Genomic DNA, 17,074 nt, shown 5'->3' with positions numbered 1-17,074 from the left:
GGATCGCCGGGTGCCGGAAGATTGGCCCTGGTTGCCGCTGGTAGGGAAGACAAAACGAGCGGATAACTATAAATTATCAATAAGCGCTAAATGTCGTGAGAATAGGTCGTAAATTGCGACTTCTTCTACGCACGCTCGCTTATCGGGACACGCTAACGTGTGTTGGTTTTCGTAGGCCAACCAAACGGCGGCGCGCGCTTATTTGCTTAAGAAAGGCTCGGCACACAATCAACCCGATCCCCGTGTCCCTTTGGGGCTTTGACTCGGCTTTTGCCCAGTTTGCTCCTTCTTGCTTTTCGAGCCTGTTTCATTCTTTTCTCCTCTTTCGCTCGGTCCGGTAAGGTTTACTTTCGCAAACTACCGCAACTACCCTGGGGAGGTGCTCCTGGGTGGCCAGGAGAATTTATCGGCCGACGGCCCGCCGGCACACAAAAAAAGCGTCTCGCCATCAGCATAAACGAGCGGCCGGCCGGTCGGTCAGTGGGCGGCTTTTGAGCCGGGATTGTATTTATTATGCTGCCCAGGAACCGGCGGGATTTCTTTCGCGGAACTAATTTGCCCATCCGTCGTCGTCGAAGTGCGCGACGTGTTTTATCGCGCGAAGTAAGGGTCTCCATGGGGTGGGGTCTTAAATTGATTTCGGTTCCGCTGCGGCTACGACTCACGGGGATATGTTCTTTATTGCGCCCCGGGGTCCTCCCGCGGAGTTTCGTTTGACAAGCGATGCAGAAACATAATTTAACTCGTTTCCTGCGTCACACACGACGCGCCAGCAAAAGCATAATTGAAGAAATTGTTATTGTGTCGGCTAATATTTTGCCGAGGGCATGGCCAATTTTTGTGGCTCTTTGGGATCGACAACGACGCAACGACAACGAATTGATTGTTCCTGATAAAAAAGGGGGTGTTGTAAAGAGTAATGAGGTAAACCGTAAATTATTACTGCCAAAAATTACTGTCACATAACCAATTATTTTTCCAAATAAACGACCATGACGTTTAGTGATCTTTTTGTTATCGTGTTCGAGAAGTGCGATCCTATCAGCCGATCGCAAATCGAGTATTCGAGTATTTTCCAAATAAATTGATACCTTGTCTTCGCGTTGGGCAATGGATCAAAAGTTGTAGAATATGTATGAATATTTATGTTTATGCTCATAATTTTAGCATTACAATGTGTGAAGAAATACACACACCAAACAAGCAGATAAATTTTCGTAAAAATTCATTCATTGAATCGCCTCCCCTGTGAGTTGGCCATTTTATGTTCGAATCGAACTTCTTTCGCCACTCCCTCCCACTTGGTCCACCAGTGACTGATCGCGATCGCGAGCTCCGCTGACGAGCACGTGTGGCAGAACTTTTATGCTTGGTTTAGAACTTTAATGGGTCCTCCGGTTTCTTTCGGTCCACCACCACCAGCATTCGTCAACCACCTGTGCCCGTGTGTCGTTCCGAGGCGAACTGTGTGTGTTTTGGGTTTTTCAGGGCGGCGGCCTGCCCGGCTGTCAGCCATTCACCTCGCGCTAACCCCGCGTTCCGTGCCTTGCCGGTTGTGGCGAAACATCTAAATTTGTTGATGTGATGATAAAAAACCATCTTCTTAGCAACGACGACGACGGCGAGCCGGGCGCGCGATCGCGAAGGTCAACCGGCCCCCCCACCACGAGTGGGACTTGGTCGGGCCCATGTCGCACCGTGTCTCGTGTGTGTGTGTGCGTGAGGTCCCAAAAATATCCCTCCCAACCGTGTGTCACATCTGCACACCTGTTCTGCGAGCGTCGTTGGCGTTGCTAAACGACCACCGAAGCAACACGCTGCTGGCCATGCCACCCGCCTGGCCTTTCCGCTTCCTTCCGGCCGGCGACCGCTGCCCACGGGCGACCAAAAAGGTGTTTCGTATGCAAATGAGTCCATTCATAAAACACGATCAGCCAGCCACAGATCTGAGGCCCGTCTCGGGCCCGACTCGGAAAGTCGGACGCAAAACTGGAACTGTCGCTCGGTCGGTCGCTGTGAGATTTCCCGCAACAAAGAAATGGCACAACCCGTGTACGCCTTGACGATGACTTCCTCGTTCAAGTGCCCTCGCTATCTGGCCCTCGAGTGGCCCTTTCACTCAAACGACCTTCGAAGGCCAACTAGAGCGTCCGTTCCGAATGGCGTGGGGTCGCTTCCAGTAAATTGTAGGGGCCCGCCAAATGACACAACTCGACCGAGACTCGGCTTCGTTGATGATGGGCCTCTGCCGCACTCACCCGCAGCACTTTCACTTCACGTTGCATTTCCTCAATGCGAATCGAACGGAAGCCCCGCACGGTTCACCGATGACATGTCGGGGTAATTGACATTTCTCGGCGACGGCATCGAGCATGAGTTCGCCATGTGGCCTTCGGAAGCTTGCGCAACATTGCGCAGAGAGGATCTTCTTACCTACGTCATTGCGTCATCGACTTTCCATCGGCACGACTGGTTGAAGTGGCTGATCACCGTCTCATTTCTTCCTTCCGGTAGGGCCGAGACGCCACACCGTACCTGGAGCGGAATCGGGTCGGGCGGGACGCGATCGATTCGGCCGCAGCCCTTACCGACATGGGCAAGTACCTGTTCCGAGAGCGAAGGCTGCCGGTCTACGATATAGCGGTCGCCATCACGAAGTAAGTATCACGAAGCCGACGCCCCTGGACAATGCTCACGCCACGCAAAACGAACACACTACGCACTACGAAACGCGAGACACGGGACCAAGAACCGCTCCAGAACTGCTGCTGCTGCTGCGAAAGGGACCCTCCACAGAGCCCGGAACCTGACGGAGTACAAAAGGACCCCCCCCGGTGGGCAAAAGGACTATACATTCTACCACATTTTAGCGACCATACACCGAGTGTTTCATGCCCCGAGTGCTCCCCGTGCGTGAATCTCTCCCTATCTCTCTCTCTCTCTGTTAGTGCTTCATCTTGTCGAAGTAGCTGCTAGTAGTATTGGCCCTTTTTTGAAGCCTCATTTTAACGTCATACTCTCGTCTTTCTTTCTTTGTGTTACATTTCCACGTACCAACTTCTTCTTCTTCTTCTTCGAGATTGGTGGTCTTCCCACCAATCGCTCGCTCTCGCTCTCGACAGAGCCAGAGAGCCTCTCAAACAGAGAGAGAGAGCGAGCTCTCTCTCTCTTTCTCCGTCAGCCAAAAACCAAGTCTACAAATTTCGCACTAATCGAGCTCTTTCGCAGGTATGATATGTGCCGAAGAAGAAAAGGTGGCCGCTGTACGAAGGGCACAGCTGGTAAATGTTTCCCCAATCTTTCTTTCGTTTCCTTTCTCTAAGCGCTTCCTCACCTAACTTACCCCTTAGTTCGAGTTTTCTTTTGTGTTTCTGGCTAATCCACCTCGCCCAAAACAGTACCTATTGCGTTTGTCTACTATTACTATTATTCACTACCATTAGTACTACTGTTGGTAGCATTGCCCCTAACTTTATTTTTAACTTTTACTGACCCCTGTGCCGGTAGAGAGTTACCTAGATCGAGTTAACCGCTTTAATCGGCTTCGGTTCTCTGTGTTTTCGGTTCGGTTTCGGGGCTACTGGAAATGTTACTTTTCACTAATTGGAAAATTGGATGCGAAGTACACATTTCAAAAAGTCGGGCCCCGGGTTAAAGTAGCATTTAACCCCAAGCACACAACTCGGCGCCGTGGCGCCGCACGGTAAGGATCGTAGTTCGTAACGGCTCCCCCCGCCCGAAGACTGACTGAATACTGAATATCCTCGACCACAACGAACGCTCTGGCCGAAACGAGAAAACGAGTTCCTCCCTTACGCATTGTTCCGTCCTGAGGATTCTGCGGTACAGGCAGAGTCCGGTGGCCCATTGCCCACTGGCCATAATGCTCCGCCCCTCCCGTTGTTAGTGGCAGTATCGTTAACCATAAAACCATTAATTATTACCATTACAGACTAGATATGTGTAGAAGGCAATATGCAAATGACGCGTGTAATCGCGGTACCGCAGGTAATTATAGGCTATCGGAACCACCACCCGGTGTGCCACCAGAACACCACCCCACCACCAACCACCACCAACCACCAACCACCAGAACACCCCCATTCAAACCACCCGATCTTTCTCAACTCGATCGCAGCTCGCAACCATCACCCTGTGTGTGCGTGTGTGTGTGTGTGTTTGAGGAGCTTGTGGCCACTCTGTGCAATATTGCTCTTCTCAAGGAAGATCCTCATCGATCTGTCCTCATCTTCTCTCTCTCTCCTTCGCTACACTGTCTCATTCACACATTCGCGTGTATCGCTCTGTCGCTCATGGGGCTATTGTAAATTTCGATTCGTTTCTCTTGCTCTCTCTCTCTCTCTCTCTCTCTCTCTATTCACACGCATTCTACACATACCAACTGAACACTATCCCGCAGAGTGTTGACTTTTAGCAAACAAAAGTATCTATTGGTTTTGCCGCCGATGTCGCGGGTGTACATTACAAGGAAGCGAGGCCATCGCCACGTTTGTTATCTCGAGCGAATGTAAATAATCGCACATACACACACACAAGCAGCTTTCAAGGTATCCTCTCTGTGCGTTTCATGATCACCCTGTGGACGGCCGAAATCGATCGTTGCTCGGCGTTGTACAAATCATGTAAATGCTTCCACGTGTGTCTGTGTTCTTTTTTGTTTGAGAAGTTGTTCATCAAGGAATCGCAAGGCAGGGCGTGTGCGGGTGTGTACATAGACCACTGTGTCCCTGAGGCTACACTGTATCAAAATAGTCATCTTTTTCAAAGTGTTTTAGACAGCATCTTTTCCTTTCGCCGTCGACCAGTTCTCAACCTTTTCTCTTCACAGCATTCACCTCTGGCTCCACTCTCTCTGTAATCATCTGGTATTGACAGTGCTGCAAGAAAGCTCCGGAATTGAACCCTTCTACCTTCAGTAGGTGGTAGCACTGTCCTCTAGAAATTGTGCTTGAGGTCTCAGAAACACACAAGGATGCGAAAGCATTTTGATATGTCAACAACAATTAGAGAACCGCAGGGTCACCTCATTCTCGATACGATCTCGAAGCTTTCTTGCGGCACTGCGCTCTCCTTCTTCACTTTCGTACGATCGGCCTCTGTTCCGCTGTTGGAAACTGTTTTTCTCCTTCTTCTTCAGCTCTTCTCTTAGAATTGTGATCACCACAACCACCAACACCGTAGGACATTTGTTTTGTTTCATTAATTTATATATTCGCAATTGCATGCGCTTCAACCACATAAATCACACCGCGCTGCGCTTCCTTTATGAACTTCCCTGTACAGTTACTAAAACCGGTAACATCCTTAACATGCGGGGCGGTGGAGCAACGGGTACTAGGGATCGCCGCTGCGCATCCTCCCCGCTAATACTTCTCACTTCACTTCTTAAGTTTAATACCATCTGGTGGTGGGATACGGTACTACATTCATTGCACGCGGCTAGCAAACTGGTTCTGGAGGCCGCCGTTGTGCCGGGTTGGGTTGTCGATAGAGTTGCCGACACAGGCAGACGCCTTCTTCCCTCGCTAACGTCGCTCGCTGGCATCATTCGCAGGATTCGCCTACGTCGGCGGGGCGTGCGTGGTGAACAAGCGGCTGGAAAAGGTCAACAGTGTGGCCATCATCGAGGACACCGGTGGCTTCAGCGGTATCATTGTGGCCGCCCATGAAGTTGGCCATCTGTACGTAGCTTCCTCCGTCAGCGGTCAACGAACTCCTTAGTAACCGCCCGCTCTCTGTTGCTTGGTCCGATTTCACAGGTTGGGCGCCGTCCACGATGGGTCGCCACCGCCGAGCTACCTCGGGGGCCCGGGCGCCGAGAAGTGTCGCTGGGAGGACGGCTACATCATGTCCGATCTGCGGCACACCGAGCGAGGCTTCCGGTGGTCGCCATGCAGTGTGCAGAGTTTCCACCATTTCCTCAAGTATGTCCAAGGACCGCAAAGGACCCGTCTCTTCGATTGCGGTTCACCGGTTTGTTCTTTTTCCAGTGGTGACACCGCCAGCTGCCTGCACAATCCACCGCACGAGGACGAAGCGTTGGGCCGGGCCCTGCCCGGAACGCTCCTCTCGCTGGACGCCCAGTGCCGGCGGGATCGCGGCACTTCGGCGTGCTTCAAGGACGAACGGGTCTGCGCGCAGCTGTTCTGCTTCGACTCGGCCAGCGGCTACTGCGTCGCGTACCGGCCCGCCGCCGAAGGATCCTCCTGCGGAGACGGACAAGTATTGACGAGCGCCCCACCTCACCTCACCGAGAGAGAGAGAGTTCCTGCATTCGCCTCAAGTCACTAACGTTTCGATTTTCTTCTCTTTCTTCCATTTCTTTTCCATTTTTTTTCGATCATTCTCCTGCTCTCTGGCGTTGTCGCGTCTATGTCTATGTCTGAACGGTTGACCCCGGGTCTTGCCCCTTCGAAACTCTAACGCTCCCCCCTCATCGTAGCACTGTCTCGACGGGAGATGTGTTGCCGAGCACGAGAACATTATACCGGACTACTCGCAACATACTCCGTCGTACACGCGCTACAATCAGCAGTCTGTGAAGTACGTATGAACCAAAAATCCGCGAACCGCGAACCGAACCCCCTCAGAAAGCCATTTGCGTTTCTCCCGTGTCCACGACCAAACACGTACACCACCACAACACCACCAAAACCACATATTTCCATTCACTCATCTTTCTACGTCGCCGCTCCAGTGGGTCGAGCGGGAGCCAAGGAGTAGGATGGGCCGCACGTAGCCTCAGGAGCACGGGTCCGCTGCGATCGAGTGCGATCGTCACGGGCTGGCATGGGTTCATCCGTTTGTAAATAGTCATCTTCCCAGAACCGTCGGTCCGTCACTTTCATCTCTGTCCGTCCCCCCATTCCATCAGTCTGTCAGTCTGTCCGCGTAACGCAAGCGATCGCACGATCGATTCTTAGACCAAACCAAACAAGAACCATCACCACCACCACCAAACCACCACCACCACTACAAGTAAAGTCCATAGTCTTGAACGCAAATTGTTAACGGCATCAACGTTCTTTAGATATAACTACGACGACAAGTCAGAACAGCAGGAAGAATTGACAGATTATGAACCGTCTAGCACGCCAACGACCACCACCAGCACCAGCACCACGACCACCACCACGAGCACCACCACCCCAGCACCGCCACCGGTGACGTCGACGACGAGGAACTACTACCAGTACTACAATCACAAGTCCACGAGTACCTATCCCAATGATTACCATTCAGCCAAGGGTCAGCCTAGTCCTAGCGATAATGGGAACGGTAATGGCTATAACAACCAACACCACTATAACAACCAACCGCAGACGACCAAGTCGCCGACGCCGTACAGTACGAAAACGACGACCAAGACACCGTACGTGTTCAGTAAATACACCTTCTCGACCAAAAGCCCCACGCCGACGCCAACGACGACGACGATCACCCGAACCACCAGCGCGCGATCGCCCTGGAGCAGCCACAGCAACAGCAACAACCGTGAGGATGACAATAGTAACGCCCTGCACTACAACAGCTATCAGCAACAGCAGCACCAACAGCAGCACCAGCAACAGCACCAGCAACCTCAGCACAACCAGTACGGTTACGAGGACGGTGGCGAGGGCTACCCGGACCTCGACCCGGAGCCCGCCCCGAGCACCACCACCACACGCAAACCGAAAGCCACCTACCACCCGGTGTTCGACGTGTACTTCAACCGGATCGCACAGACCACCACGCGCAATCCGTACAACTTTGCGTACTTCGCCAAGCGCACCCAGGGCACGGGCAGCACGGGCAGCTCCGGCCGGAGCGGCTCGAACAGCAACTATGCACTGAACAACTACCTCGGGGCCAACAGTCAGCTCAGTGCGGTCCGGTCCGGTGGCCAGGACCCGCCACCGGCTGCCGCCCCTGGTGGGCGCACTGGCCGGTATTATCACTGACCACACCGCACGAACCCGCTTCTGGGGATTGCTTCTGGGCTTCAGGGGGCATTTACCGGGGGGCACCTTCCTGGACACACAGACCCGGGGAGGCTGCATTCGTTTTAGGAATGCGTCGCTCTCTCGTTTTGCTCGCAAGTCACTCGATTTGTGCGGTGCGCCCCCGTACTGCTTATGGCACCTTTCTTCTTGTCCTTTATGCTGTATATGTTATGCGTTCTGCGCGCCTTTCTGCTGCGTGTTTGTGTTTTGCACTCACTTTCTGTTTAGTTTAGTTTCGTTACACTTTCTTTCTGTTTTTTTCTTCTTTTGTTTGCACTACTTTTTATGTGTGTTACTTCTTTTGCCTTTATATGTGTCGCTTTTACCACTTTACCGTTTTGTTCTTGATAGTTTCATAAAGTTTTACTAGTTCTTTGCTGTTGCTACCTTCCACCGACTTTCTTCTTAGTTTTTATTCTGGTTGTTGCCTCAACAACGTTGTGCCTCCGTTGGCTTTCAACCGGTTCTTCTTTACCGGTCCGGGCGTTGGTACAGCAAGTTGATAAGTTTGTGAACTCAAAAGTCTGCCAATTGCACAAAAATTAGACTGTGGTCTGTTTAAGGTTCATTTTGTTTGTTTTGTTTTTTGTCATATGATTTTTCACAACACAAAACCCATCACATTCCACCGTAAGGTAGAGCGAGCGAAAGAACTCGCGAGAAATGGAAACGGAGAGCCTTTAGTTTAATAGTAATCTAAAATCTTATGAGTAAAACTAGAATTAGAAAAAGGAAGCACACTAAGTTGGTGAACACCGTGCACCTTAAGAGTAGAACAAAACAAAAAAGAGACAGAAACTCGAAGCGGGTGGGCACACTTTTCGCTGGATTTCGAAAAGTGACTGCCACACCGCATCACACATGCATCATGCACACAAACGCATCACGCATTTGAGGGGGTCCTTATTGGGGAATTGAAATTGGCGGGGTCGACTACGGGGTTCCAAAACACCCGCAAAACTAAAGAGCTCTTGACGCGACAAGAGCAATCGAAACACGTGGCCGCAAAAACACACGCGTGGTTTCCGCACACACATCCGACACGCACCGATCGGAACCGGTAAGAATGAATACTCTCAATTATCACACCAAACAAAAAACTGTAAACAAATCTCAACCAGCCCCCGAACTCAAAAAACTGACCCCAACACTGATTTATCCTGTCGCTTCTCACTGTGCATGAGTAGCTGTGGGCGCCGTTGTGGCCGCCCCAGTCACCCCAGGCCGGACTTGTGGCGATCATCGTCACCTCTCACCTTTCTGGGGACATCCTTCGTCTATTGGTACTGTACAATTTCGGTTCTTGGATCACCCCCTCGGTGGCACTCGGTTGAGTTCGGTTCGGTCCATACACACTGTGTACAGTCTCACTATCCGTTTCCGATTCTCGACCACCTACTCTCGGCCGTTGGAACACACACTAAACAGGTTTCGTACGCAACTGATTGTAAATTTCACCTGTAGCTGAATCACCTCAAATCAGTCACAAACGCTCACAGGCACGGTCATTGCCGCAGCGAACGCGAACTCGTCAGTTGTCACTCGTCACACGCATCGTCGTTTTGTCCCCGTTCTGATCTTTTCGCACTGGTCTTTTGGTTTCTAGTGGCTCTACTCTCGATCGCTCTATGATCGCCTTCATCGACGGCTCGAAGAGTTCGGTTCGATTTTCAACTATAACCTCAACTGATCGACTCTACCTACCTCTACTTACTTTCTTCGAACCTTACGTAAACTATGTGACCAACTACCAACTCACCACCATACATTTCCACTTACTTTTCGACTACCTTCTGACTATCCTGAACTATTCCAGTGGTGTACTACACATCCACATGACCACAAAAGTTGCGTAGCCATCGCCATCGATGGAACTGCTTGCTCTCCCACATACCTATATCGCATCGCTTTAGATCTCGATCACCTCGCATCCATCGGGGCATTAGGTTGTAGTCTTAACGAGTGTCCCTCGATCTTTCGATACGTGTGAACCTCCGAGGTTCTCGCTCGCTGAATGACTCTAGTTCGATTCTGCCGAATGACCTGCTACTAGCAAGCTTAGCTGCCCTTAACCTGCCTGTCCATACTTCCCGGTACTTAGTCTGACACGTTACAGAACTCCTCCGCAACCTGGGGCGCAAACAATCTGTTATCGATTGCGCCCGTTCATCTAGGATTAGCCCCTTAGTTTGTAATGCGATGGAATGTACTGTAAAAACACAACCTGTATGGCTTTGTTAGACGTTAAGAACTAGTTTAGCGGCCCCGTAATTAGATTAGTTTGTAATCGTAAGGCAACACATTAAACGATAAGTGCATGAAACCGATAGCAACTGCACGGCAGCGCGTTGAGCACGACCAAATCACAAGAAAGGTTTCCGTACATCATCAACTTCCTTACACTCAAAGAGCACTTCAATCAGAACAACACGGCAAAGCACCAAAATCAAGTCACGAGGATGATCGCACAACCGCGGTTTTGTACATAAAGCCTTGCTTCATGCTTTTACTCTGTGGCTTATTTCAGATACTACCGGATTCCCTAAGGCCTCGTTCCGCAAGGTTCACCTGGAACCATCGCTATACCTGATGGTGTACCCCATCAAACGATCTTACTTCCGCCGGACGTAGACCAGTCCGCTTGCTTGAACCTGGCCCGGCCCGGCTTTTAATTTCACTCAAAACCGAGGGACCTTCCCGGAGAATTTAGCCAATGTGTATAGGTGTGGTGCTACTGCTGGTGCTATCCATGAGAAACGAAAATCGAAAACAAAAAGCCAAAACCCTTTAACGCGTCGCTGCAACTCGAAACGCTGCAACGACCGAGCCTATCACTGCCGCAACCAGGTACCGTGTTTCGAGAGTCCTATCGCACAGTGCACACTGTCGTCCTTTGCACCCAGTACTGCGAAATGAATGTCCGTCCTCCATTTGGTTTGAGACAGTAAGGCAGCTAAGTTCAAAGACTCGCACCTCTATTACATGGTCATCTTTTGTATCCAGGGGTTTTTGAGCACTTCATAAGCTTGGCGTCGTCCTTCTTTCCCCATTTACATCCAGTTGATGTTAGTTTCAACACGAATTCGGCATCTCTGCTACGTTGATAAATTCTGTCCTAGTTGAAGCACTGTGCTCGTTCTCAGCCATCTCAATGATAAAATGACGTAGCAATCAGAACATATCAGAATATAATACGGAAATCGATCCTGAGTAGCTGACTAATATTCAGTATTGTTGTAAAACAAATTAGATTAGATTCCGTAGAAACGTATGCATGATTAAAGTATTCCTGTAATTATTTGTAAAGCCATAATAATAAGCCCTGCCGTTTGGCTAAGCGATGCTACCCAACAGCTTAACGACACGATTTGTATCATAAAAGATAAACTCCACATTGCTTCCCTTGCGTAGCTCGATTTATAAATTAATGAATCTTGTTTCCCCCTCCCGAGAGAGACACATAGTAGTGGAAAACCCTATTGAAAAATATACTTAGTCGGTGGTTTGCGGTTTAGGTTAGTTCGATCCAAATAATACCAGCCGAACCCCAGCACACTGTATTATTGAAACAAAAATGATGCCAAACCGCTGGCGCTGGCGCAATGTACGTGTCTCAAACAATTCAGCTATCGCATCCTCTTATCAATCATCCCTTTACACACAGCATGAATCATTCTCGGCCATCCAGTACACGTTCGTCAGTTTTCGAAACAAATCGAATAGTCCTATTTCTCCGTGCAGCGAACATTTGTCTAAAAAGCACATAGCCCCTATTTATCTCGGTAGATAGTGTAATCCATCATGTATCATGTTGTTGCGTTTTCGCTCTCGCCTTACTATACACACCTTGCTAGTGGCGCCTTGCGGTCCTCTAACCACGATGCCGGCATTATAAATATGCATCACGACCACCACGAGCGTTCTTCGCACGAGTGAAACCGTGTGATCGTTCTAATGCGTGCTTTTTGTTCTTGCATCCTCTTTCTCTCTGTCTCTCTCTCTCTCACAAAAGCAGCTTTGGATGATGAGGATAAGCGATACAAAAACTTCATGAATGCCATCAAACGGAAGCGATTACAACACCTGAAGGAGCAGCTGGAGCTTCAGCAGCAACAACAGCTGCAACTGATCAGCAACCAGCAATGAGACTGGGCCGGGATCGGGAGGAAGCCTTCAGAGTGACCCTAACCAACCAGCAACGAGCAGCAAAAGAAACTCCTTTCGGCCGGCACCACCAAAAATTGGCCCGGGGCCCTTCGGCTTTAAACTCGGCACAACAACGAATACTGCCCACACTGCTTTTTTGCCTCGTTTTTCGGCACCTAATTCCGCATAATCTGTAGTCGTTTCTCTTGTAAGTCATGGACCGTCATCCGGGGGTTCATTCATGTCCCCGTCTCCACAACCCGCCGTTGGCATCCGAAACTGCTTATCTGTTCAGAGTGTACATAGTTAGTGCCTTAGTCCTCTCTGCCTTAGTATGGATTGTTTTTACTATTGCGCATCATACAAGATTTAGTGTCTAGCGTTTCGTCTGGCCTTAGGAAAGGGAAACAGGGAGAGAGAGTGTGTGAAACAGTTCGATAAGAGTTGTGAAACACCTGGCGATAAATATAGGTGACAAACGAAAAAAAAGTTAACGTAAGCCAGACCGGGATCGCAAAAACAAAATCGTTGAACGAATGTTTTGTTTTTGTGTCGCATAATATTAGAGTCGCGTTTTTTCTTCTCGTACCGCGTAGCGTAGTGTTCGGGTGTGGTCGGATCGGCCACCACACGCGATCCCAAAGCGATCCCCCGAATGTGCGGGATGTGCTCGATGGGAAAAGAACGATAAGAAACCCCACGATTTAGGTAGTGAACTATGCAAAACAAGATAAAACGCCCGATGTCCGATTCATTAGAGAAGACGCAAGCAAAACAATCGCACAGACGATCGGGGCGAGCTCGGTGCTTCGGAGCACCGCGACCACCTGTGTAGAGTTTTAATTTATTGGATTTAAGTTATAGAACGTAGTAGAACTGCGACGGCTTTTATGTTTCGATGTCGATGTCGGGGGCCGTTGATATATATATTTTTTACATAAAAAAACGTTGGCCGAAACGCAAATCGTTGACCGCGGCGCGATCGGCTGCTACTCGATCGGCAACTAGGAGCTAGTAAATAGTAAACGAAGCAACAACAACAACGAAGCAACGGCGACAAAGCATCGGTGTGATGACAGTGTGAGGCAGGAGAGCATAGGCATTAGGGGTTTGAAAGAAAGAGAAAAAAATCAATAACGGGATGGCCACGTGCCACCCAACGGCGAAATGATTTGCGATATTTGCATGCAACACCGGTAAACATCGGCACGGGAGCGATATGCGTACGATGGGGCGCAGGAAGAACAGATTCAGCCGATTACGATGCAGATGTATTTCGTTTATGTATTTTGTAAAGTGAACATCTTAATAAAACAAACATAAAAGACAATCAATTTGGAACTGAGCATTGATTTCATTCAATCCGCTGACGCTTATGCTGACATATCACACATAAATTGAATAATGCCAGTCATCCATTTCTCAAATTTGCTTTAAAAAAACATACAAGAAGTAAAAAATGGAGGCGCGTGGTAGTTCGCTGCGTTGCGATCCCAAAGCCATAAAAAGGAACATTTTATAGCATGCTAAACCTCGCTGCTATAAAATGGTCGGTAATGCCGATTGCATACGCACCAGGCTGAAACACACGATCGCGCAACATTCAACCGAGAATGGGATGTTGGCAAAAGTGTGGTTTAATTATCATCCTTCAATTCTCTGCTTAATTTTAAACAATCCAACGATTGTTTAAAGAAGAAAACCACAAACTCTCTGGCGAGCTGCAAGTGTACCCCTTTTTTAGACCTTACTGCTGAGAGACAAAAATAAACCACCCGCGTTTTTTCGTCCACGGCGACCATAAGTAAACAATACATTCATCCAAACATGGACATGGACACGTGCGGTGCTGTGCGGCAATTGGCGGTCCGGTCGCGCGGGCGCAAGTAAACGAATCCTCCGTGTCGCGCGAGTACTTTCGCTTGGCCGGACTGTCATTGAACATGTTCCTGAACGTTCGACACCTCGAGGAACGGCAGACCTTCTTCTTGTTCAGCAGGTTCATTCCCACACACACTGTGAAGGCAGTAGTGTGCTATTGTAAGCGAAAATCATAATAATCATCATCACACGACTCCTTTTGCAGACAACCAGGTCTTCGGAAGGGAGGCCAAGCCTTTGCGCTCTCTCTCTCTCTGTCACGGAGAGCAATAATAAGATGATTACACTCGCCAGCAGTGCGCCGTGAATGCAAGCGTCGTTCGAACAGATTCACGGATCACCCATCTGTCAGCGCTACGCCAGTCGGTGATCGTATGCTGTCCAGTACTCTCTACCTCGTTCTCTCCCACACTCTCGTCGTCACGAGTCGTGTCCCGTAATGTTTTAATTACCGACGACCTTCTTTCGGTTCAGCTCGAAAGCTCTGTCACTCTCGGGTCGGGTCGGAGGGGTGTCATATGTTGCGGCGAGCATTGTTTGCCATGTATGCCGTCGCCGCACACCCGGGTCAACAGGACACTCCGAGCGACCGGTGTTGTTGTTGGTGGTCGTGGTGGTGACGGGGGACGGTACTTTAACTCGTTGCTCAATATATGCCCGGCTTTCGGAGAGCGGAGCCGGATTATTGCCATGTCTGAGGTACGTTCGGATGGGTTTGATTTGTAGCCGATAAGCCTGGGCCGTAAAATGGGTGAACATACGTGATACAGAGAGAGAGAGCGATGAAAACTCGTAACAAACTCATTACAAACTGGTGCTGGCGTGGCTGGCGATCGCAACACGAAATCATGGGCCCTGCGAATCAAGCGAATCGTGTTTAATTTAAAATTAATTAACTCCAAGCAGTGCAAATACTAGGGACGCCGAAGCAGCATTACACAACGTACCTCTTTTTGTTAGATTGAATCGACTCCCATTCTATTCCCTTTCGCAAACCCTTTTTAATAAAAGGTACAACTCGTTCTCGTGTGGTCGCTTCGAAGGCCGTAATTTCTAGAAAGCAAATGTGTTGGGAACCTAACGATCGCAACGTCAATCAAGATCGCGATTTGAATCGCAGACATCGCGGCCAAACCTCTAATCAGACACCGAGCTCCTTTGCATGGTGGGGTTATCATTATCGCCTGTTATAAAATAGGCAATAACTTAAGGAGAACCAGGCACCACTTACCCGACACGCGGGGGCTGTGTGTGTTACAAATAATAGTTCCGCACTTGTTCGGCTCATGATTACACCGGATCACCGGTCGTGCCGTCCGACCTTCGCCGTGGCCACGTGTGCCGACGGAAGGTAACCAAGGTGCCAGCAGCAGCTTTTGAAGGCGTTCCAGCAGCAGGGCACGCTACGCAAAATAAGGCTTTCGTCATTTCCTGGTACGCAGCTTTCAATCGTGGCCACAGCCTGAATGGTTCTATTATCATTGGCTGCGCTTCGGAAGAACCAGAACACCAAATCCTGCCATCCGACCCATCATGAGATCATACTGCTCGAGCCCCCGGCTGGGTCAACAAAGAACGAACGAACCGACTAATGGCCGCCGCTGTGTAATGTTTACCGTCGTCGGTAAGCTAACTTAGAGAACCCCAAAACTTCCCCAACCAATCTACGTATTTAATGGTTCAATATTGTGTCGCTGCACGCGCAAGCGAGCCAAATCGGTGCCAAAATATTTGATCACCTCAAACATATCCCATCGCAATTCAGGACGGTACGCAAACGATTCTCGCAGCTCAGCGCTTGCTTGCTGCCATTCTGGCAGTCGTCCTTTTTGTCGCAGATCGGAGACACCAGTGTCGTCAGTGGTCAGTGGTTTTCCCAACTTTGACGACCTTACTTTCCAATTTACTGCCGACGCACATTCTGCCGAGCTGCCGAGAGGAAGCCACAATTAAAAGCGGTGTGTAGGCGGCGCGTCCAGGGACAACTTGCCACACACACGGTGTCACGGTGGCCCCTCGAGGCCCCTCTAGGTGCGACGATCGCTTTTTCTGGCGACGGTCCTACCAGAATCTATATGAAGCGGAAACGATCAGTGATCGCTGGCGCGTGATTCTGAGTGGATTTCCCAGCGCACACCTTACGGCGCACGGTGGGAAATAATGAGAAAACAAGTTTTCCTGGCTACGCAATTCACACTAGGGGCGTTCCTCCTCTCGCTGCGCTCGCTGCATGCTCGGGCGCAGGCGCCGAGTGAAGGCAGGAGGCGCCGAGAGGGCACTCGATCATGTTTTGCCAGTTCGCGCATTTGCACGAAAATTACATAATGCACTGTGCGGGCGCCGCTCTGGACTTAGTACGAACGAGCAAAGAAAGATCAAAGTAACCGGAGGATCGCGCGGAGCGAACGAGTGATAAAAGTAAGAGTAACACGGTAGAAGCTCTCACTTGCCCACGATCATTTCACACGTTTCACGCTCTGATTTGTTCCTGGCCGCGGACTTACCAGGACTACGAAGATCCCTTTGAAAAGTGCTTTCCAACATCTTTCCATTTTAAGAGGTGTTCTTCTGGCCAGAATAAGGGTGTTAGAATAAATGTTCATCCCTCCACTCATCTGCAGACAGACGCAGTGACATATTCTTATTAGTAAAATAAAAGAAATCATTTATTTCTCTCTTAGCGAGTTCGTCGCTGATACGGCACGCAAGTCTTTCGATAGTGAAATGAATATTTCGCTTTCATCCGGCGATACATAGAATTCGGGAAACAAATAATCGATCGGATTAAAAGCAAAAACACAAATTATACTCGTGACACATAAAAAAAGCATTGAACATTAATTCGATTAATGTGATCCTCGCACGCCCGGTCCGTGCGCCCGGTTTCGTCGGTTTTGAACTTCTCCAAGCAACTTTCTTAGTTCTTCGAAAATGTCTCTCCCTCAAACTCTCTCTCTTGCTCTCCCTCTTCCTATCTTCGCATATCCAAATCCCTCTCGCTCTCGCTCTTGCCAATCGCCGTGCTGTGCGCGAAATGGCCA

At 49.7% G+C, this 17,074-nt stretch overlaps 1 protein-coding gene across 1 annotated transcript in view; it reads left to right on the top strand.

Moving 5' to 3' along the window:
• LOC128269135 (A disintegrin and metalloproteinase with thrombospondin motifs 1) overlaps nucleotides 1-13,472 on the top strand; it is a 76,601-nt gene extending 63,129 nt beyond the window's left edge. Inside the window, exons 8-15 of the mRNA XM_053006508.1 lie at nucleotides 2,515-2,657; nucleotides 3,953-4,008; nucleotides 5,576-5,702; nucleotides 5,781-5,945; nucleotides 6,012-6,243; nucleotides 6,464-6,564; nucleotides 7,052-7,248; nucleotides 12,025-13,472. Coding sequence (XP_052862468.1) covers nucleotides 2,515-2,657; nucleotides 3,953-4,008; nucleotides 5,576-5,702; nucleotides 5,781-5,945; nucleotides 6,012-6,243; nucleotides 6,464-6,564; nucleotides 7,052-7,248; nucleotides 12,025-12,152 — 1,149 coding nt within the window. The 3' untranslated portion in view covers nucleotides 12,153-13,472. The remainder of the gene's footprint in view (nucleotides 1-2,514; nucleotides 2,658-3,952; nucleotides 4,009-5,575; nucleotides 5,703-5,780; nucleotides 5,946-6,011; nucleotides 6,244-6,463; nucleotides 6,565-7,051; nucleotides 7,249-12,024) is intronic.
• Nucleotides 13,473-17,074: the final 3,602 nt, after the last annotated feature.

The sequence above is a fragment of the Anopheles cruzii genome, chromosome 2, assembly GCF_943734635.1.
Source record: "Anopheles cruzii chromosome 2, idAnoCruzAS_RS32_06, whole genome shotgun sequence".
Lineage (NCBI taxonomy): Eukaryota > Metazoa > Arthropoda > Insecta > Diptera > Culicidae > Anopheles > Anopheles cruzii.
This window is presented reverse-complemented; position numbering and strand designations above follow the sequence as displayed.